At 42.9% G+C, this 24,661-nt stretch overlaps 1 protein-coding gene across 1 annotated transcript in view; it reads right to left on the bottom strand.

Moving 5' to 3' along the window:
* LOC126176671 (collagen alpha-1(XV) chain-like) overlaps positions 1-24,661 on the bottom strand; it is a 241,260-nt gene that overhangs the window by 3,968 nt on the left and 212,631 nt on the right. Inside the window, exons 8-9 of the mRNA XM_049923830.1 lie at positions 10,430-10,624; positions 4,230-4,345 (exon numbers count right to left, since the gene is read on the bottom strand). Of these exons, the coding sequence (XP_049779787.1) occupies positions 4,230-4,345; positions 10,430-10,624 (311 nt within the window). The remainder of the gene's footprint in view (positions 1-4,229; positions 4,346-10,429; positions 10,625-24,661) is intronic.

The raw sequence follows: 24,661 nt of genomic DNA, 5'->3' as shown, positions 1-24,661 counted from the left end.
TCATCTATAGGCAATTTTTTTCACAGATTTTTATGTTATAAGGTCAAAATCTTAAAATCTCTGCATCTAGAAAAAAACAAACGAGAGTATAAACCCAGTGCCTGTCTTATTTGTATCAAACTCAAAGGACAAGTTAATTAATTTTTCTTTACGACGTAGCAGTTCATTATACATTCATAGGATTCTTTTTATAACTATGCACTCTGATCGCAGTGAAATAGCAGAAAGAACGGGAATAATTATTACAAATGTGTCTCGGTTACTCAGTATTTCTAGACAGATTGCAGAGTGATATTCAGAGGAGTGAAGTGTTCTGCACACAAACTTATTAGAAAAACTAAGTGTGGCAGCACGCTACCTTTGAATGCATTCAACTTTGTGAAATGCGTCACTTCATTGCTAGACTGGCGCATCTCGTATTTCATTATGTTTCACACAGTTCATGTCAGTATGATTCATACTCCTGCCAGATAACAATAACTTGGCGCTCGTAGCTCTTAATGGCAGTGGCTGTAAGCATTAAGCCAATAACTGCTACCTAAATTAAGAATTAACTCGTAAAATGTGATTATGGTTCCGCTTTCGCTGTAGAATATCTCAGCACAAATGTGAATTTTTGCCGGACTGGGACTCGAACCCGGATTTCCTATTTGTCGAGAGCGGTCAAGTTAACCGCGTCGGCTATCCGAGCACGCTTACAGAAGCAGCCAACGACAAGTGGAAATTTGGACCGGTCCAGGAAGCGTGCTCTGGTAGCACATCACATATTTCCTCGTATTTATACAGTAGTGCGCCGCTGATGTTCCCTAATTTCAGCCGTCGCACAAGTCACAATTATATCCATTAAAATGAGTTCGAACTATGCAGGAACACCTTTACGAGACCAAGTTAAACAGAGGACTCCTTCATTACTGAGTATTTTAAATATTGTATGGCCACCGTGGTCGTATTCTCTTTGGCGGCTGCCTAATTCTCGCCGAGGCGTCGGCTGCCCGCTGCTGTACAAATACAGACGAGGTCCACAGAGCGGTGCCCAGTTCCTGACATCGCTCTTTCTGCAACGTTCTTTTCTCTTTTACTATGATCGGAGAGAGAAATTTCCTCCGGTATGGACCGTGCTTATCTTCTCAGATGGCACTACATAAAACATCCGCAGACAACTAGGGTTGGGTAATGAAATAAACTATAATTGGACCGTTACTAAACATGGTATCCAACTATTCGCCAGACAAAATAAAAAACTTTATTAATTGAGAACAATATAAATGAGACGTCCGAGTAATACAAGGGGCGCTCAGTAAGTAATGTAACACAATTTTTCCTCAAAGCAGTTTGGTTTTATTCATGATTACAATGCACCATGTTATTCCCCTTGTAGCTACAAAGCCGTATTTTTTAACATAATCTCCGTTCAATTCGACGGCGTTACGGTGAGGGCCTGTAATCCCGCATCTTACCATTCTACTGGTCAACGTCAGAGCCACCGTTTTACTGCACCGGCAACATAACCCCCCTGTCATCCAGTGGAAGTCGGAAGGTCGCGAGACCCAGGCTGTAGGGAAGGTGAGGAGCAACAGTCCAGTAAAGTTTCGCTGTCTCCTTTCTGGTGCGCAGACTTGTAACAGACCTTGAGTTCTCATGGAGAATTTCGTTTGCTTTATGTGGTGACGGACACGCAGATGCCGTGCCTTAAATTTTTTGAGCGTAGCACAATATACCGGGTGTTCAAAAAGTCAGTATAAATTTGAAAACTGAATAAATCACAGAATAATGTAGATAGAGAGGTGCAAATTGACACACATGCTTGGAATGACATGGGGTTTTATTAGAACCAAAAAAACACAAAAGTTCAAAAAAGTCCGACAGATGGCGCTTCATCTGATCAGATTAGCAACAATTAGCATAACAAAATAAGACAAAGCAAAGTTCATGTTCTTTACAGGAAATGCTCAGTATGTCCACCATTATTCCTCAACAATAGCTGTATTCGAGGAATAATGTTGTGAACAGCATTGTAAAGCATCTCCGGAGTTATGGTGAGGCACTGGCGTCGGATGTTGTCTTTCAGCATCCCTAGAGATGTCGGTCGATCACGATACACTTGCGACTTCAGGTAACCCCAAAGCCAATAATCGCACGGACTGAGGTCTGGGGACCTGGGAGGCCAAGCATGACGAAAGTGGCGGCTGAGCACACGATCATCACCAAACGACGCGCACAAGAGAGCTTTCACGCGTCTAGCAATATGGGGTGGAGCGCCATCCTGCATAAACATCGTACGTTCCAGCAGGTGTTTATCAGCCAGGCTGGGGATGATGCGATTCTGTAACATATCGGCGTACCTCTCACTCGTCACGGTAGCAGTTACAAAACCAGAATCACGCATTTCCTCGAAGAAAAAGGCCCGATAACGGTAGATGTGGTAAATCCAACCCATACCGTGAATTTCTGGTCGTACAATGGAGTTTCCACGACAGTTGTAGGGCTTTCGGTAGCCCAAATTCTGCGGTTGTTGGCGTTGACAGACCCTCGGAGCGTGAAATGAACTTCGTTGGTCCACAACACGTTACTCAACCAATCGTCATCTTCCGCCATCTTTTGAAACGCCCACACCGCAAATGCCCTCCGCTTCACTAAATCGCCAGGTAACATTTCATAATGCCGATGGATTTTGTACGGATAGTATGGGAGGCTACGCCTCAGTTCCAACCAAACAATAGTGTATGGAATGCCGGTGCGATGTGCGACTGCACGAGCGCTGACTTCCCCGTGCATAGACGAACCCGCTACAGTCTCCATTTCTTCCTCAACTGTCTTAGCAGCATTACGCCTTGTGCTCGGTCGGCCACTAGGGCGTCTATCGTCTAAACAACCCGTGGCTTCGAACTTCGAAATCATTCTCGCTACAGCTTCATTTGTCAACGGACCTTTACCCGTTCGAGTCTCCTTCCTATGGCGATAGGATCGTCACGCTGAACTAGCACATTCCCATTTCTGATAAAACAGCTTCACTAAAAACGCCTTTGTAGGTAACGTCAACATGCTGCGACTGCTGGCGCATCTGATTCTGTCTCTCATTACAGCTTTTATACACGAATGTCATGCGCAATCACTGACGTTTTCCTGTCCAGCACCATCTGTCGGACATTTTGTAAACTTTGATTTTTTGTTTTTTGTTTAATAAAACATTCCAAGCATGTCTGTTAATTTTTACCTCTCTATCTACATTATTCCGTGGTTTATTATGTTTTCAAATGTACACTGACTTTCTGATCACCCGGTACTCAGAGTTGATCGTTGCACCACGAGAGAGCTCATCAAACAGAATAACTCCTCCTGAGACCCAGAAGACGATCTCCACGCCTTTACTTTCTGATGGTGCGACTTAGAACGTTTATGCTGACGAGAGGTAGTGTGGCGCCACTACACGGTTCGCTGGTTTGTTTACGGTCCGAAGTGATGGACCCACGTTCGACATAAAACTGCCACCACCAGTATCGTAAGCGCAAGCAATTCCGCACAGATGGTCCTTCGTTGCTCTTTATGTTCTTCTGCGAGGAACACAGGGGGCACTTTTGAGTATCCTAAGTAATGGACGAGAGTGCCTAGCGACAGGACGTCCCGCTGTGCAGCGATGTGTTTGATGGTGATAGTCAATAACCTCCACTGAGAGTGTCCTCACGTTCCAACGTCGCAGGTGTCACAGGTGTGTGCGGTCGGCCGGCACGCGCGACATCGGGTAGGTTTACGCGAACCTGTTGCGGTGGTGACAGACGCCTCGCCCAACGACTCACCGCGCTTTTGTTCACCGTCAGGTCTCCGTAGTCACTCTGCAAGCGACTATGAATGTCTGCAATGCTCTTGTTTTCGACTAAAAAACACTTAACGACAGCTCTCTGCTTGGGACGCACCTCCGTCAAGACGCCATTTTGAAGTCTATGTATAGCACCGCCACTTACAGGAAATTCGTGAAACTATAGGGGCTGGAGCAGGAATGCTCCACGACGTCCCACAACAAATTCTGCATTTATCAAACGAAATTAGTGAAGAAGAAACATTTGTTGCGTTACTTATGGAACGCCCGTCGTATGTGCTAAAGGCAGATGCTGCTATATAAGCAAAGAAAGAAACAGCTCATCTCGTTGCCCACAGGCTCTTAACGTCTGTCACTTACATAAAGCACAGTGACAAAGCTGTGTTACTGCCTAGGCCTCAACAAATGGACTTACCACCCGTAGTCGGTCATGATGTTCTTGCCGTTGAAGCTGAAAATTCTCGCTGCTCGCGGGAAGGGTGCTTCGTCGCCGTTGAACATATCTCTCCACGAAGTGAACAAGATTTCGCCCTGGAAACAGAGAAGCATATTGTCAGTACAATGAGGTGGACAGCACATATCGCTCGTCTGGGGAAGATTTATGACCGCTTCATTAAGCTCTTTATACCATTTTCTTGGAATAGAGTAAATGGTAACTTCTCGAGTGAAAAACATAAATTACATTTAGCTGTGGGGACACACTTGTCATCCTTTGCCGAGGTCGCTAACGCATTGTGGTGAGGTGGCAGTCGGAGGTAGCCGCTTCGAATTCTACCACCGTATCTAAAGGTGATGGCCTACAGTTTGTACACTACTGGCCATTAAAATTGCTACACCACCAAGATGACGTGCTACAGACGCGAATTTTATCCGACAGGAAGAAGATGCTGTGATATGCAAATGATTAGCTTTTCAGAGCATTCACACAAGGTTGGCGCCGGTGGCGACACCTACAACGTGCTGACATGAGGAAAGTTTCCAACCGATTTCTCTTAAACACACAGAAGTTGACCGGCGTTGCCTGGTGAAACGTTGTTGCAGTGCCTTGTGTAAAGAGGAGAAATGAGTACCATCACGTTTCCGACTTTGATAAAGGTCGGATTGTAGCCTATAGGGATTGCAGTTTATCGTATCGCGACACTGCTGCACGCGTTGGTCGAGATCCAGTGACTGTTAGCAGAACATGGAATCGGTAGGTTCAGGAGCGTAATACGGAACGCCGTGCTGGACCCCAACGGCCTCGTATCACTAGCAGTCGAGATGACAGGCATCCGCATCGCTGTAAAGGATCGCGGAACCACGTCTCGATCCCTGAGTCAACAGATGGGGACGTTTGCAAGACAACAACCATCTGCACGAATAGTTCGACGCGTTTGCAGCAGCATGGGCTATCAGTTTGGAGACTATTGCTGTGGTTACCCTTGACGCTGAATCACAGACAGGAGCGACTGCGAGTGTACTCAACGACGAACCTGGGTGCACGAATGGCAAAACGTCATTTTCTCGGATGAATCCAGGTTCTGTTTACAGCATCATGATGGTCGCATCCGTGTCTCGCGACATAGCGGTGAAAGCACATTGGAAGCGTGTATTCCGTCATCGCCATACTGGCGTATCACCCGACGTGATGGTAAGGGGTGCCATTGGTTACACGTCTCGGTCACCTCTTGTTCGCATTGACGGCACTTTGAACAATGGACGTTACATTTCAGGTGTGTTACGACCCGTGGCTCTAGCCTTCATTTGATCTCTGCGAAACCCTACATTTCAGTAGGATAATGCACGACCGCATGTTGCAGGTCCTGATCAGGCCTTTCTGGATACAGAAAATGTTCGACTGCTGCCCTCGCCAGCACATTCTCCAGACCTCTCACCAATTGAAAACGTCTGGTCAATAATGGCCAAGCAACTGGCTCGTCACAATACGCCAATCACTACTCGTGATTAACTGTGGTATCGTGTTGAAGCTGCATGGGCAGCTGTACCTGTACACGCCATCCAAGCTCTGTTTGACTCAATGCCCAGGCGTATCTACGCCGTTATTACGGCCAGAGGTGGTTGTTCTGGGTACTGATTTCTCAGGATCTATGCACCCAAATTGCGTGAAAATGTAATCACATGTCAGTTGTGGTATAATATATTTGTCCAATGAATACTCGTTTATCATCTGCATTTCTTCTTGGTGTAGCAATTTTAATGGTCAGTAGTGTAATTACCTGACGGTGTGCCAGCGTCCTTTGTGAAATTCCAGGCGTCTAAACCCCCCCCCCCCTCCCGCCCCTCCCGGTGGTATTAGAGAGGAGTAGGCTCGGTGTGCCGGCACAGCACCCCTCTCTCCACTCTCTTTCGGTCTGATCGCAATAAATAGGACAAACACAATGCAAAAGTTACTATTCAGGCACAAATCACGCATCGCGAAGTAAAGATTTCATTATGCGCGAAGAGCAAAAACATTTCGAACTGCGTGGCCGAACCAACCGGTCGGGGCTTCTTAGTCAAGAATGCCATCCAACGCTCCCTTTAGCCGAGTTTTTCCTTCAGATGTTCGTTTGTCCTTTGTGCAGAAATCTTTCCCGGAAAACTGCGTTTATATGTTGACGGGATGGGCATCAGCTCTCAAACGTGGGCACTGCTCTTTAATGGGTGCTATTTCTTCGTGAATTTGAGTTCACGCGGATCTAGTCGAGGGCTATCTGTAATTAAAGCAAAACTTTACCTGCACCGGTAATTTTTTGCGTGGATAATGTAGGTGTATTTTGTAATGTTATAGTTACTGTTCTCTACTGAAAGCACCTTTCATACGTTTAGCATGGACAATCTGCAGCCATGTTTCTCATCATCACGGACTGATCCAAAAAAACCTGTGATTGCTTTTTTTATTGAGCCTGCAAAGCATCGTAGGCTGTCTAAAGATATAGCACCTTAAAAATTTCTAAAGTGACTGGTGCAGTTTTTAATACATCCATTAAATAACCGGAATGTGTCCAATGAACAGTGGGAGGGCCAGATAATAAGTTGGACTCAGAGTCACTGGAAGAGTACTCAGGAATCCTCCGCATAAGGGAAAAATCTAATTCGAGCGATTCCTCAGTATCCTGTCTCAACCTGTGTCCGCTACTGGGAACTATTTACGGTAAACAGAGAAGACTCAAAGAAGAGCAGCATATTTCGTCACGGATTCATTTAGTAAGAACGAGAAACGTGTCAAGGATACCAGCCCAAGTCAAGTGGCAAACGCTGCAAGAGAGGTGCTCTATAACGCGGTGTGGTCCACTGTCGACATTGCGAGAAGAACTATCTAACATATTTTTTCTCGTATATCTCACAAAGAACAGTGAAAGACAAACATATTGCGACTGGAACAAGGAAACGAAGGGGGGGGGGGGGATTGAGGAGCTTGGTACAGGAAAGGGGGGAGGGGAAGCGAAGACAGTACACAAAGTGGAAGCGAAGACAGTACGCAAAGTTCCCTCCGCCACACAACTTAAAATGGTTAGCGGAAATAAATCTAGATTTTGGCGTTTGCTACTACACAGTTATCGCAACGTTTACCCCTAATAGAGAATAAATAAAATAAGGCAAGAACACGCGTCCCTCGTGTTAACCGATTGTCCTAATATCACACAGTGCAACCAATTTTGGCTACATACTGTAAGTGTTTACGTACTGAGGACAGGCCACACTCCTCACGTACTGAGGAACAGCCTTTTATCCGTTTAGCAATGACACAGAGGTCTGCATCTACCGTTTATGCTCGCTCGAATTGTTCGATGCACGTAGTTTCGTTAAACTCCGACAGATGTCAAATTAGTTGCTTTGTGCGTAGGGAGAAATTTCTTTCGACTTGCGTCACGCCCATTCAAGCGTCCCCTGTTCGAACAGTCCGACTGTCCAATCTGGGAAAAAGGGAATACCTACTTTTACGATTTTCATGCTGTGAAACTTTTCATAGCGTAAATAGTCAGTCCTAGATCGATATAAATGTCGCGCACTGATGCACGACGAGAAATAGTTCATTTGCATTGAAAGCAGTGTTTTACCACTTCTGTTAAACGCTCGCGATACATTATTCATGTTTACTTAATGTAGTACTTGATGAAAACGTGTAAACTTTCAGTGCTATAATAAATTCACGACTACTCAGTGGGGTATGAATGGTGCAAATTACTACACTCCTGGAAATGGAACCGTCTCCATGAAGCTGGGCTACGGTCCCGCACACCGTTAGGCCGTCTTCCGCTCACGCCCCAACATCGTGCAGCCCGCCTCCAGTGGTGTCGCGACAGGCGTGAATGGAGGGACGAATGGAGACGTGTCGTCTTCAGCGGTGAGAGTCGCTTCTGCCTTGGTGCCAATGATGGTCGTATGCGTGTTTGGCGCCGTGCAGGTGAGCGCCACAATCAGGACTGCATACGACCGAGGCACACAGGGCCAACACCCGGCATCATGGTGTGGGGAGGGATCTCCTACACTGGCCGTACACCACTGGTGATCGTCGAGGGGACACTGAATAGTGCACGGTACATCCAAACCTTCATCGAACCCATCGTTCTACCATTCCTAGACCGGCAAGGGAACTTGCTGTTCCAACAGGACAATGCACGTCCGCATGTATCCCGTGCCACCCAACGTGCTCTAGAAGGTGTAAGTCAACTACCCTGGCCAGCAAGATCTCCGGATCTGTCCCCCATTGAGCATGTTTGGGACTGGATAAAGCGTCGTCTCACGCGGTCTGCACGTCCAGCACGAACGCTGGTCCAACTGAGGCGCCAGGTGGAAATGGCATGGCAAGCCGTTCCACAGGACTACATCCAGCATCTCTACGATCGTCTCCATGGGAGAATAGCAGCCTGCATTGCTGCGAAAGGTAGATATACTCTGTACTAGTGCCGACATTGTGCATGCTCTGTTGCCTGTGTCTATGTGCCTGTGGTTCTGTCAGTGTGATCATGTGATGTATCTGACCCCAGGAATGTGTCAATAAAGTTTCCCCTTCGTGGGACAATGAATTCACGGTGTTCTTATTTCAATTTCCAGGAGTGTACTATGATAGAAAAGTACACAAAACGATGAAGAAACGGTATGAAGTTGGAGAGGGAATTAGACTGAGAATGAAAAGAAAAGGAGAAGGGAGAGGCATGTAGTCATGGGAACGACTGGTATATACCCCAAGGTACGATCTACGAACTTATTATTTCATCAGTAGATTCACGTTCCTTGTGAGAAAAGAATAATGATAGTTTTCATTTCGCTTGATTTGTTATTTATGTAACGCTTCTCGGTTGATTTTGATGGAAGTACGCCGTTCAAAAATAATTTTTTTTAAACACTGTAGTAGTGTGAAATCTTAGCTTCTTACTAAACGACTTACCTTTTCGTAAGTCGTAAAAGTGACAGTGAACAGACACCATTTGTCAGCTATGGACGGCGCAGGCTTATTTCTCAAATTTTGTCGCTACAGTCATTTCGCGAAACATGTGTGTCAACAGGTAGTATGTTGCTCCACAGTTCTTAGAGCACATGCTCCCACAAACTGAATAGCGAACATTTCCCTGATGCACAACGCCTCTCTTTTAACTTCTGCCAGAAGAGTTTGTGGAGCATCTCTGTAACGGACACGCGCTTACAGTCACGTGACGAACATGCAACGCTTCTTTGGTTCTTGTCTGTCTCCTTTATTAGTGCAAGCAAGATTCGGCTAAAGTAACACTTAGTGAGCCACTATTTTTCGTGCATGAATTACATTCGTTAGTTATTTTACCAATGAATCTGAACCTGGCGTCTGCACTTCGTACAATGCGTTTTATGTGGCGATTCCGATTTATGGCTCTCTGAGATATTATTCCCAGATCCTTTACGGTTGCTACTGTTTCCAGTGATTTATTGCGTATAGTAGACTCGAACGGTAATTGATCTCGTACATTGTTCATACGCAACATCTTGCGTTCTCTACATTCTGTGTCAAGTGCCTACCGCCGGTCCTCTACAAGACTTCCCAGACTTCGCTGTAGTTTTGTGGCATCTACCATTTTAGAAACAACAGCATCGTTTGCTAACAGTCACACTGAGCTTCAGCTGTTACTCACTGGATCACGTCTACGTATACTGTGAACAGAAACGGCCCCATGACACTCCGCTGGACTACCCCCAGGGGAGATACAGACTACACTTCAGTAATGCGGTCACACATTACGATTGTTTGTATTATTTTCACCCATCGCAGTTCTGATGACCTTAGCTAGGCGACACGAGAGCTTTCCATCGTCAGCACTCTCCTACAGGCGCAATTAAGATAGTTAAATTAAACGTAAAAGGCTTTCCATTCTTGGTCACATCACCTATCTGATTTTTGGAATGTTTATCAGTCCATCCCTTGTGTTACAATGATTAGTAACAACTCGAAGCTAAAAATAAATTATTTTCCATGCTCTGTAACAATAATGACATTGGCTTAATGAGATGCTTGTCAAATGTTAACTGGCAGTTACATGAGGTCGACAATTTGTTTATAGCCGCTATAGGAAACACAGCTTGCAACAGCAATGGCATTTGAAGTATATTATTAGATTTGCACGCCACGTGACACCAGCTGTTACAGAGAGAAGAGAGATCTACCTTGGTGTTGACGACGGGCAGCGAGCGGTCCGCGGGCCGCACTATGGAGTCGGCGTTCTGGACGCGCGACGCCAGCAGCGCCCGGAAGGTCCCCCGGAAGCCGGCGCGTCGCGCCTGCCGGTAGCAGGCGTTGTCGGCGCCCCGGATGCCGTGCATGTCGCCCGACAGCGGCTCGTTCAGCGCCGCCAGCCGCAGCTGCGGGCACAGCAGGGCTCCGTTTTGGTGTCCCACAAGCTTCCATCTTAGGTCCATTATTTTTATCTATTTCTTCCACATTGTCTCAACTACTAAACAAACGTTACTCGGACCATAGAACCACATTTACTGATTCTGATAACAGCCAATTGTGTTAGGTTCTGTCGCAAGCCTATTTTTATTCCTGTTGTTAAAGTTGTTTGTGATACACAGTTCTATATACTGACAAAATACAGGGACCCACTCAAAGCCAGATCAACGCGGTTTCTGGGGACAGGACAGAACCGCTTTTTTACATTAGAATCATCATTGGGGAAACCTGCTGTGCAGTAAGTTAAAATAACGGAATAACCCTACAAATGCTTAAGAGTCCACACGAAGTAAGGTTTACTAACTTCATCAGATTATTACAGGACTGACCAAATAAATAAAAAAGCTTTTTGTTCTCTGAAAAGGTAGATATTCTGTGATTATTCCAACTCCATAAAACCACAGGTAATAGAGACATTAAATATAAAAGTTTACACTCTAGTATCTTACTAATGTATAATTAATATGGGAAAAGGAGGAATCGTTGTATTTATTAAGACCGAACACAATTTCAAAACATGGAGACAAATAGATTTTGTGGTGATCACTACAGAGAAGTGTGTGCTTGTGGGTTAGTGCTGAAAATTAGTTCAGTTGCCATTGTAACTCTATTTTCCGACTGGAAAATTTTGAACTGTTTGCGAGTAATTTGGATTCATTACCAAGCTATCTGTCAGAAAGTAGTTAATACTTTTTGGTGATTTCAATGTAGATTTTCTAAAGGATTCTCACAGTAAAAATTAACTGGAAACCTTATTTGCATCCTGGAGTTTGAACTCAGTATCTCAGTAATTAACTTTCCAACAAAGGTGCATAAAGGCAGTATGGTCGTGATTGATAATTTTTTTATTATGAAGCTGGAAGAAAGAAAATAACTCTATAACAAATCTATATGAAGTAAAAAACGTTGTTTTTGATTATGATGTACATTTACTTAGGTACATAAGATAGTCTTACAGTACTGATACTGCTACGTGAAGATCATCTGCAATAATTAGTCACCCTAGAACAGGTGTTTCTAAGAATAGTTTAAGAGAGATGAAGTGGGATGAAATTTACAGTGAACCAAATTCTCACATAAAATTTAATCTATTCCGTGATAAATTGATACTATATTTTAATAATACCTTTCTGCGTAAGTTAATGGGGAACAACATTAAACTCCCATGTAAAAAATCTTGGCTCACTAGAGGGTGTGAAGTATCAGTGGTATCTCGTCAAAGGAAAAGAGACCTTTATCTGTTAGAAAGAATAAGCAAACATCCTTAAGTATTGTACAGTACAAATAAAATTGTTAAGAACTTTTTTTAAGTTAGGACACATCCATATATATCATATATCAGTAATTCCGATCACAGACGTAAAGACTACACAGAATGTACTGAAACGAAAGACGGGACAACTGGCCACAGAACAGGATAACCTCACTACCGAATTAAATGGAAAAGCTATAAATGATGACTCACAGATATCAAATACGTTCAATTATAATTTTAGAAATACAGTGGAAAATTATGAACCAACAGACAAAAAGGAAAATCGTAGCAGTATGCTGAAAATGCAAGTGTCATAAAATTATGTTATATAATGTGTTACCAACTTCTTGTTTTGAAATTAAGAACATTACATCTTCTCTTAAAAATAAAAGCTCATTTCATTCTGACTACACTTATAACAGAGTACTAGAGATATGTTCCTGTATATGAAGCCATCCCTTGTCTGATATACGTAATTCATCACTTATCACAAGCCATTTTTCCAAAGATATTGGAATTTGTCATTGTTGAAGCGCTCTATAAAATATGTTAGAGATGTCAATAACTTCTTGCCTCTTCTCAACAGACTGCATTTTATGCGATTGATGAGATAGCCAACCTACATATAGTGTCATATCGAACAGAAGAATACAGAAGCTGTATTAAGTAGCTCAAGCAACATAATCAGCGGAGATTCTTTTGACTGGGAAGAAATCAGTTATGGTATTCCGCACGGCTCAATTTTAGTTCTCCTATTGTTCCTCATACATGTAAACAATCTTCCATCTTACATACAAGCGTATATAGCAACGGAAGATATGGTAAGCAATGTTCTTAAAAGTGCTGCTAACTGATTTATTGTGAATGACTTCACTTTCAATTTTAAAAATCATAAAATATTCAGTTATCCACATCTAGACGCACTACACAAATGTTAAATGTAACAAATTATGAGAAAATAATGAATACAAAATACTTAGGTACACTTATTGATGAGAATTTGAAATGGAAAAACCACGTTTTGAAATTCCTAAGACTATATAGTTCAGCCACATTTGCACTTAGGATCGTTGAAAATCTTGGCAAGAGACACACAATCAGTTGACATACTTTGCACATATCCATTCAGTTATGTGGGGTAACTCAGCTTAAAGAAAGAAAGTCTTCATTGTTCAAACACTTGCTATGACAATAATATGTGGCGCTCACACACAATCACCTTCAAGAGGTGTTTAAGGAGTTAAGCATTTTGATTACTGCTTCACAGCGCATTTATCCCCCTCCCCCCCCCCCTCCCCACACACACAATGTAGTATGTTGGAAATAATCCACTGCTGTTCAAAAGGGACAATGATGTACATAAATACAATACCACAAGAGAAAAGACATTCATTACTCCACAATGGGATTTGTCGTTAGCGCGAAACAGGGTGCACAAAGTTGCAACCAAAGATTTTGATCACTTATGCTGTGATATAAAATGTTTGATACACAGCAAAGCAAAATTTGTCAAATTGAAAAGTTTCTCCATCACAACATTCCATTCTGTAGAGGAATTTCTATTACTAGAACATGTAAAAGGTGGTGGGTTGCAATTACTAACTCAAAACATCATATTAAAAAAACAAAATTATAAAATTAAAATTTTGAATCATCAGCATAGTCACATTTACAAATAAAGTTGTGACGTGAATGTAAAATGACTCGCTCCACATCATTACCATTTATCGCGCAAATGAGCCATAGAACATTGAAGTGATTTCTTAATCAAAGGTTAGTTGTAACTTCAACTGAAACCATACTGAAATTATGAGTGTGGAAAGACTTGAAAACGGAGCAGTGCTTCTGATGGGAGCGAAACGAAGTTGTATCCTATACTCAGTTTATACGTTGAGTAAGCAGTAAAGGAAACCAAAAATAATTTTCGAAACGTTATTGACGTTCAGGGAGAAGAAATAAAAACTTTATGGTTTGTTGATGACATTGTGGTTCTGTCAGAGGAGGGAAAGCATCTGGAGTACCAGTTGAGTAGAATGTACTGTATCTTGAAGACAGCACATAAGATGAACATCGACAAAAATAAAACAAAAGTAATAGAATGAAGTTGAATAAAACGATTGTTAAAAACCACTCAAGCCAATTTCACACAAAAGACAACCAGCTTCAAAGTCTTATCTGCCGTCTTCAGGTGTTAAATATTTTTTTGTAATAAAACAAGTTCTTTTTACACAGAACCTAATGCTCAAGATGTCAAGTGGACAAAACTCAGCACATTATAAACTTTTGCCATCGCTAAAATGTTTAAAAACACACAGCACCTAGTCCAAAAGCTGTGTACCGTATTTGTTTCACGTAACAAGCATATGTGAGCAATATGTAAATGGACAGTGCCTTTTGGACAAGATGCTGTTTGTTTTTAAATATTTTAGCAATGAAAAACGTTTATAATGTGCTGAGTTCTATCCAGTTGACATCTTGTGCATGATGTTGAGAGTAAAAGAAATATGTCATACTACAAAAAAAGTTTATGGCCTGAAAATGATAGCTAAAACTGAGAAAAACCAGCTGTCTCCTACAAAATATATTTTGTGCGATCTTGGCCTTTGAATGGTTTTTAACAATTAAAACAGATCGCCCTTCAGTACTCTAATAATAAAAAAATTAGGTCGAATAAAAGGACATGATTAGGAAATGGAACATTGAACGCAGCAACTAATTTCGCTATGATAACAGAAACGAAGAAGATACAAAATGCAGAGTTGAAAAAGCAAGAAAAAAAGTTTACTGGAAAAGAGGCATGTACAGGGTGTTCCATTGATCTTAATCGGGCCAAATATCTCACGAAATAAGCGCCAAATTAAAAAACTACAAGAACGAAACTTAACTAGCTTGAAGGGGGAAACCAGATGGCGCTATGGTTGACCCGCTAGATGGCGCTGCCATACGTCAAACGGATATCAACTGCGTTTTTTACAATAGGAACCCCCATTTTTATTACATATTGGTATAACACGTAAAGAAATATGAATCTTTTAGTTGGACCACTTTTTTCGCTTTGTGATAGATGACGCTGTAATATTCACAAACATATGACTCACAATTTTAGACAAACAGTTGGTAACACGTAGGTTTCTTTAAATTAAAATACAAAACGTAGGTACGTTTGAACATTTTATTTCGTTTGTTCCAATGTGATACATGTACATTTGTGAACTTATCATTTCTGAGAACTCATGCTGTTACAGCGCGATTACCTGTAAATACCACATTAATGCAATAAATGCTCAAAATGATGTCCGTCAACCTCAATGCATTTGGCAATACTTGTAACGACATTCCTCTCAACAGCGAGTAGTTCACCTTCCGTAATGTTCGCACATACATTGACAATGTGCTGAAGCATGTTGTAGGCGTTGTCGGTGGATCACGATAGAAATTATCCTTCAACTTTCTCCACAGGAAGAAATCTGGTGACGTCAGATCCGGTGAACGTGCGGGCCATGGTATGGTGCTTCGAAGACCAATCCACCTGTCATGAAATATGCTATTCAGTACCGCTTCAGCCGCACGCGAGCTATGTACCGGACACCCATCATGTTGGAAGTACATCGCCATTCTGTCATGCGGTGAAACATCCTGTAGTAACATCGGTAGAACATTACGTAGGAAATTAGCATACATTACATCATTTAGATTGCCATCGATAAAATCGGGGCCAATTATCCTTCCTCCCATAATGCCGCACCATACATTAACCCGCCAATGTCGCTGATGTTCCCCTTGTAGCAGCCATCGTGGATTTCCGTTGTCAATAGTGCTTATTATGCCGGTTTACCTTACCGCTGTGGTGAATGACGCTTCGTCGCTAAATAGAACGCGTGCAAAAAATCTGTCATCGTCCCGTAATTTCTCTTGTACCCAGTGGCAGAACTGTACACGACCCTCAAAGTCGTCGTCATGCAATTCCTGGTGCACAGAAATATGGTACGGGTGCAATCTATGTTGATGTAGCATTCGCGACACCGACGTTTCTGAGATTCCCGATTCTCGCGCAATTTGTCTTCTACTGATGTGCGGATTAGCCGCGAAAGCAGCTAAAAGAACTACTTGGACATCATCATTTATTGCACGTCGTGGATGACGTTTCACATGTGGCTGAACACTTCCAGTTTCCTTAAATAACGTAACTATCCGGTGAACGGTCCGGACACTTGGATGATGTCGTCCAGGATACCGAGCAGCATACATAGCACACGCCCGTTGGGCATTTTGATCACGATAGCCATACATCAACACGATATCGACCTTTAACACGGGTAATGTATCACGAAGCAAATACCGTCCTCACCTGCGGAATATTACGTGATACCACGCACTTGTACGTTTGTGACTATCACAGCGCCATTTATGACAAAGCGAAAAAAGTGGTCCAACTAAATCATTCATATTTCTTTACGTACTACACGAATATATAATAAAAATGGGGGTTCCTATTTAAAAAAAAACGCAGTTGATATCCGTTTGAAATATGGCAGCGCCATCTAGCGGACCAACCGTAGCGCCATCTTGTTTCCCCCTTCAAGCTAGACGAGTTTTGTTCTTTGTAGTTTTTCCGTTTGATGCTTATTTCGTGAATTATTTGACCCGGTCACTATCAATGGACCACCCTGTATATACACTGAATTTAAATTTATATTGTAGGAAGTTTTTCCTAAACTATTTGTGAGGAACCTAGCCCTGCACAGAAACGAAACATGGAGGATAAACAGTACAATAGGAAGGGAAGAGCATCTTTCTAAAATTTTTGCTACAGAAGGCTGTTGAGTATAGAGTTGTAGATCTAAAGAAATCCTCCTGAAACAAAGTGGAAATAAAAGAAATTTATGTCAGAATGTGATTAAAAAAAGAATCTTTTATTAGGACACATCCCACGACATGAGTAGATAATCAATGTCGTCATGAATAAATGAATGAAGGCTTCACTACTATAAGCAGATTAAAGTGTATGTGGGTTGCTATAGTTATTCAGAGATGGAGAGGTATGCACAGGCGAGAGTAATGTGGAAAGCTGTATGTAACACGTCTGTGGACTAAAGACATCAGCAACAAGATCTTTACTGTCGTGTTTAAGTTATAAAGCTGCTCTAAAGGACGTAGTTTTACAGTTGTAGCCAGTAAAACTATAACCTAAGCATAGCTGTGTCGAAGTAGTCTACAAATCATAGAGGACACTTGTCACGCCAAATTTTCAGTGTACATAAGTTGTGGAATGGTACAGAGAGTAACAGAAGCAATTCATCAGTCAGAAAGATAACGTAGTAATTCTCTATGTCTGACGGAAGGTTTCAGTTACTTAATGGTCGATAGCACAACTAACGACGTGTTCGTAAGCATTGTCCGTTGAACCCAACATTCGACATGCCAGGCGCTGTGTGCCAACTTGGAAGCATGAAGGGTATTTGTGTTACAATGAACGTCTATTACTGCAAGATTTATGACTGAGTAAAATATTGTCAGTAGGAATACATAGATACGTCGTTGCTCCATCTACATTATCTGATCAAAAGTATACGGCCATTATTACCTGGGCACATTACACTGTTTCAGGAATGTTACTGTATTCAAAGCACTGCCTCACAGACGCTGCTTTATGACAGGGTAAATTGTTATTCTGATACAACCATAGTTTCTGAATTGTTCCTCTTCTCTACACATTGCAGAACGCTGTGAAATGTGAACATGTCCTTCCTTATTTAGCATTTTCTTAAGCACTCTGTGGGGACCGCATTCTATTACGAACACCACCCACACACAATAACATCACCTCTTCCCAATTTCACTGTCGACACAGTCGATTTGGGTAGCCTTAGAATTACTGAAATGTCCGCGGTACATTCGTTACTCATGGGACATCCAGTGCTTTGTTGACGTTCGAAGTCTCGAAACTCTCCTGAGCGATCCGCTGTGCTTTTACTGCTAAGCGTCGGACTGCCACAGGATACAACGTGACTACTACTGCACTCACATACCGTCCAGTCGATCGCTCTTTGCGACATTTCAAGCGACTGCAAGAATGTACGGTTTATGAGGACCTACTCGACCACTGCACGCCAGTCTCTTTAGCTCCCTACGCACACTCATTGTGCTAGCTGCACTGCTTATAGTATTGTGGAACTCATGAGTGATTCTTTCTGTTGATTTTTAGTATTTTATACTTCAGTCCGTTAGAAGGCAACCCTTACAGGTTTGTTATCCATCTATTTGTGTGATTCTTAATACGACTTTTTCTGAGGAACAAATAGAGGAATCACGTTCAAATTTATGTCACATGCTAAGGTGTACATTTCCTTAGCGGTGTGAAATATTTAATCTCCTAAGTCAATGCAATCAAAAGATGCAGTCCTTTATGTCCATATTTCGGTCCTCACAAACTCACTCTTCAAAAACTGTTGGTCGCATTGACAAGAAGCAAGGTTTCACAGTACAAATAAAGGGAAAAAAATCTGAAGATCGTTAATTTGTAACTATGTCTCAAGGAAAAAAAAACATTTTATTGCCACTTGTTGCCCATCTGTCTCACTGTCGGTCTGTTAATACCGCTTTCTCTCACGAACGAGTATAGGCATCGAGTTGAAACATGAGAAATGCTAGGGTCTACGTCCCCTGGCGGTGTAAGTAAATTTAAGCGTATTTTGTTATGCGCTATCTATCTCCATACTGGGCCTGGCAGCCTAGCAGTCAGTTCTACTTGGAGCGCCGAATGGGCCGGACATGTTTACTTTTCCACAGCGATTCGATTCGTACCAGTTGGTTGTTTTTGTGACGTGTTGTGACATTTGTGAGTGGTTATTCGTCATTGTATCATCTACTTTCTTAATTGTGTTTCTGGCAGCAGTTCAGATCGCTTCATTGATGTCATGTTGTCCACATTGATCCCTAAAATGGTTCAAGTGGCTCTGACCACTATGGGACTTAACATCTGAGATCATCAGTGGCCTAGAACTTAGAACTACTTAAACCTAACTAACCTAAGGACATCACATACATGCATGCCCGAGGCAGGATTCGAGCCTGGGACCGTAGCGGTCCCGCGCTTCCAGACTGTAGCGCCTAGAACCGCTCGGTTACTCCAGCCTGCCATTGATCCCATGTAAAAGTACTGTTAGTTTTGCTTTTGACGAGTCTACTCGTAATGAGTAGCCAAGTTCCCTCCAAATTCATGATCGGTTAGTGGAAACGTTTGATGTTACTTCAGATCAATACTGCGTATTTCGACACTGAGCTTTATGTTTTCTTTGTAAAATTCGTGAACTCTCTCCAAGTAGAACGGCTGTACTTATAAACGGCAGTCAGGTCTCTTTCCGTCGTAGAGATGGGTGAGCTGGTGTTGTACTCTTTGCCGATGCTGTTCTTGAGTATACCAATGTGCCGGTTTTCAGCTTGCCGCGTAAACTTGATGATCAGCATCTTAAGAAGGAGATGCTTAAATCGGGTGATGAAAGGGCATTCGCTGGGAAAGCTGGTCAAGTAAACGTTGCTTTCAGTGGTATAGTGATACATGTTACGTCGACATGTACACTGAACAGAACATCCCACCACATGTCCAGATTTGAGGTTATCAGATCCAGGTTACTTATAATGGTCAGGTGGGAGCAAGCTTCTTATGTAATGAGAGTGGTCATCAACCTCTCAATTCCCCGAAGCGGGCTTTTGTTCTCAAAAGTTCTATTCAACAGTGACATGAATTGACGGCAGCAGATTTCTCTCCGCCTCGTGCTCTGATTCCGAGTCTAGTGCAATCCATTGCCCGATTTGAGTTTACCCGCTGGCAGTTTTCCCCAGTTAAAATCTATGGCGGAGTTTGCACCGTCTGCTTTCAGTACCGAAGTTCAGTTGCTGCAAGTGTTGCTCCTGCAAGATGATGTTGATGAAATTGTAAGTGATGAACTGTCATATAAAAACCTTTCGCAGTATTTCCGTAACACATAACTGAAGCAAATCTATCTACATCCGATACAGGCTGTAATATACATAGGCAACAACAAAGAAGAAAACCAGCAGAAGACATCACTGATTTCGATTTCTAGATACACACTGCCCCCCTCCTTCCCCCCAAATTCCACACCAGCAGCTACATTAAAATCAATTAAAAAACAATGGACAAAGTGCTCTGGACTAATCTAGTTTAAGACTGCTTCTTTTTAAGTAACATTTCTCTGTGTATGTAAGTATGTATTAACGCTCGAAAATGAACAGAACATGTTCTAAACGCGTTGCATTATGTTAGATTAAGCATAAAATAAAATAAAAAGTAACAGGTAGCAGAAACTTGAAATAAATAATTATCCCACACAGTCACGGTCCACAAACATAGCCATTATGACTGAAAATAAAAATAATTGTTTGTTCTCGTACAGCAGGTGCGCTCGTAAATGCAGATGAATTTCTACGCGGCTTCGAGGATGCTGTCCTTCCTTGTGCACGTTTTGTGAATCGGGATACGTATTTGGTGGTTGTCGGTGATCGTTGCGCACTGAAGATTTTGGCTTTGAATTGTAAATCTTTCACTGGTAAAACTGAGGGTGCCGTTCTGAAACATGAACAACACTCGATTACCATTTTGCAGTACAGTATCCGATATTTGCGGTGCAAATATCAGATACATATATTTTGTGTGAGGCATATTATATCGCGCCGAATTTTCCCCTTCCCAAAATGGAAGCGAAGAAATCAAATATCTTGCCGATTTAAATAGAAAGACGATATTTAAAATTAGTCTACGTCACGAGATTCTGACGAAGCCCCGCACAGAAGGTGGCTTCTCTTTGTCAGATATACAGGGTGTTTAAAAAATGACCGGTATATTTGAAACGACAATAAAAACTAAACGAGCAGCGATAGAAATACACCGTTTGTTGCAATATGCTTGGGACAACAGTACATTTTCAGGCAGACAAACTTTCGAAATTACAGTAGTTACAATTTTCAACAACAGATGGCGCTGCGGTCTGGGAAACTCTATAGTACGATATTTTCCACATATCCACCATGCGTAGCAATAATATGGCGTAGTCTCTGAATGAAATTACCCGAAACCTTTGACAACGTGTCTGGCGGAATGGCTTCACATGCAGATGAGATGTACTGCTTCAGCTGTTCAATTGTTTCTGGATTCTGGCGGTACACCTGGTCTTTCAAGTGTCCCCACAGAAAGAAGTCACAGGGGTTCATGTCTGGCGAATAGGGAGGCCAATCCACGCCGCCTCCTGTATGTTTCGGATAGCCCAAAGCAATCACACGATGATCGAAATATTAATTCAGGTAATTAAAGACGTCGGCCGTGCGATGTGGCCGGGCACCATCTTGCATAAACCACGAGGTGTTCGCAGTGTCGTCTAAGGCAGTTTGTACCGCCACAAATTCACGAAGAATGTCCAGATAGCGTGATGCAGTAATCGTTTCGGATCTGAAAAATGGGCCAATGATTCCTTTGGAAGAAATGGCGGCCCCGACCAGTACTTTTTGAAGATGCAGGGACGATGGGACTGCAACATGGGGCTTTTCGGTTCCCCATATGCGCCAGTTCTGTTTATTGACGAAGCCGTCCACGTAAAAATAAGCTTCGTCAGTAAACCAAATGCTGCCCACATGCATATCGCCGTCATCAATCCTGTGCACTATATCGTTAGCGAATGTCTCTCGTGCAGCAATGGTAGCGGCGCTGAGGGGTTGCCGCGTTTGAATTTTGAATGGATAGAGGTGTAAACTCTGGCGCACGAGACGATACGTGGACGTTGGCGTCATTTGGACCGCAGCTGCAACACGGCGAACGGAAACCCGAGGCCGCTGTCGGATCACCTGCTGCACTAGCTGCACGTTGCCCTCTGTGGTTGCCGTACGCGATCGCCCTACCTTTCCAGCACGTTCATCCGTCACGTTCCCAGTCCGTTGAAATTTTTCAAACAGATCCTTTATTGTATCGCTTTTCGGTCCTTTGGTTACATTAAACCTCCGTTGAAAACTTCGTCTTGTTGCAACAACACTGTGTTCTAGGCGGTGGAATTCCAACACCAGAAAAATCCTCTGTTCTAAGGAATAAACCATGTTGTCCACAGCACACTTGCACGTTGTGAACAGCACACGCTTACAGCAAAAAGACGACGTACAGAATGGCGCACCCACAGACTGCGTTGTCTTCTATATCTTTCACATCACTTGCAGCGCCATCTGTTGTTGAACATTGTAACTACTGTAATTTCGAAAGTTTGTCCGCCTGAAAATGTACTGTTGTTCCAAGCATATTGCAACAAACTGTGTATTTCTATCGCTGCTCGTTTAGTTTTTATTGCCGTTTCAAATATACCGGTCATTTTTGAAACATCCTGTAACACTGAAAGGGTCTGTACTACATGACCGATGCATGATACCCATTGCTACCCCTGAGTTACGTACTATCACATCATGACTCTTCACTCTCGTACAGCCAGTGAGTAATGGTTCGCCTGCTGACATAGGTCGCATTCATTTGAAACTGCGAGACGTTCGAGAATTTTCTATTCCGGTGAGCTGTCTGAGAGACGACGCCTTGAGGCGGCGGCTGGTCGCCTCACAGTGCCTGCCTGCTCCAGGGGACGGCGTAGTCTGACAACATCCCGTTAAAAGTACTATCACTGCGCATTCGTTGGAATTGTGCGTGGAGCAACACTAGCCTCCCGATTTAGACGAGGGATAATACAGAGGCATTAATAACTTATCACCTACAAATCAACGTCTACACCGTTAGCGGCCCGTCTACATTTTCTCGATGTGGATCCTTGGATACAATTTCTTACAGATTTAGCTGTAGTGGTGACCTGGCGAACTGGCTCTGGCTGCGCTATCAACTTACTTCCCTCACCACTATGTCACTGCACTGCACTGCACTGCACTGCACACACCACCAAAGTTGTCCACCGGTCGAATTTTTCCTTTCTTATACATAATCCGTTTTTCTTTTCTCAGCATGGTTGTATTGTTTTAGGTGTATGGCATCTGAGGTGTAGTCAAGGGAAAAAAAAAACGTAATATGGCATCTGGGTAGAGACTTTAAGGTTCAAGAACCGAATTCCGGCTGAGGTTCTTTTTCTTTTTTTGCGTTCTTCCCTTCAGCTTCGCCAAAAAATGGTGGTACGTCGCGTGAGTGGAAAACGAGAGAGTTGTGGATCGAATCTCGGTCGGCCCACGGATTTGTCAGTACTGATTTTAACCGAGCCTTAATCTCTGTGAAGAGTCTACGTTAAAACGCAGGTCCCCTTTTCTCCATCGCATAATTGAAGAAGTGGCGTCCAATAGAAAGCTCTACACGGGGTCATTCACCCACACGAAATAATGTTCTGTATACCCAACTGTTTTTGTATAGAATATCGAGAGTGTGAGTGCTACTCACACTTGTCCGATTCCTTTCTTTACATCCACGCTGTACAGTGCTCGATGGTCCCTGTTAGCGAACGTGTGCTAGCCGCTTGTGCTGAAATCTACGTAACAGTCGATTGATAGTTCAAGTTGTATACAAGCTAATGTGAAAATTCTGGGCTCCTTTCTCCTTTACCATGCTATTTTGATTTTCGTTTAATTTTTGTTTCTTCTCATTTATTCACAAATTTTGAATGAATTAACGTTTTACTGTTAAGTAACATTTGGGTACATGTCGGATTGAGAGCTTTAGCGATTCACCGTGAGTGCACTGGACACTCACTGTACTTGCTGCTGTTTCTCAGTACACTGATTCCAGCATGGTTCTCTGTGACTGATTAGTACAATGCAAGCATAACTTTTTGCACTTCCACGCAGACCATGAAGTCGTAATTATAGCCTGTGAAGCAGATTATGTACGATCTACATTGAAAAATACATAAATGCATTTCAGCTGTTAAGGTAAGTGCTGTCAGAAGACAGAGCCACGAGTAGTAGAACTCGTGCACAGAGACATTCCGTTGCGCAGAACGGTATCGTTGGCAGTCACCCATTACAGGGAGAATTTTCATTATCATAGGTTTCTAAGACACATTATTTATGGGGTTCATCCACTGGTAAAGATTAGCACCTACTTTCAGTAACCTACGATGTGCCATCTAGGAAGTTTCTGTGTGTATTTTCAACGCGAATACGTACACATACTTAAAGTTGCAGTCTCTTCCATGCAGCTGTGTGACTTCGATTCTAAAATTATGTCCAGAAGAACATCAGCACAAATCAAACTTACTACAATATTATGACCATATCTCACATGGCGAGTGGGGAGTTTACAGTCTCTCTTTTGTGGGACCCTGTGGTGATGTGATATTATTGTTACGAATCGCTGTGTTATACTTATTCATCTCACGGACAGATTTTCGCCATTACGTTTGTGGACACTTAGACGATGTGTCGGAAGAGAAAAATGTGCATCCTGCTGGCATTTTCAGATTGGGTTGAGTGTCCTTTACTTGCACTCACTGTGTCCAACACGCCATTGTGCGGGCAGGCTAACTATGGCATAAGTCAGGTTGGCAAGCGAACTACCGCACTCTGGGTGGTGCACATAGCGTCTGCATCGTCCGTCAGTTCAGTGCCACCAACGTGACTACGCAGAGAGGGGGAAGCTCTTTACCCCGATTTTTCGAAAATTTTCTTACAATTCTCAGCTGTCACATTGACAATAATGCAGAGCCTG

This window comes from Schistocerca cancellata, chromosome 3 (genome assembly GCF_023864275.1).
Source record: "Schistocerca cancellata isolate TAMUIC-IGC-003103 chromosome 3, iqSchCanc2.1, whole genome shotgun sequence".
NCBI classification, from domain to species: Eukaryota; Metazoa; Arthropoda; class Insecta; order Orthoptera; family Acrididae; genus Schistocerca; species Schistocerca cancellata.
This window is presented reverse-complemented; position numbering and strand designations above follow the sequence as displayed.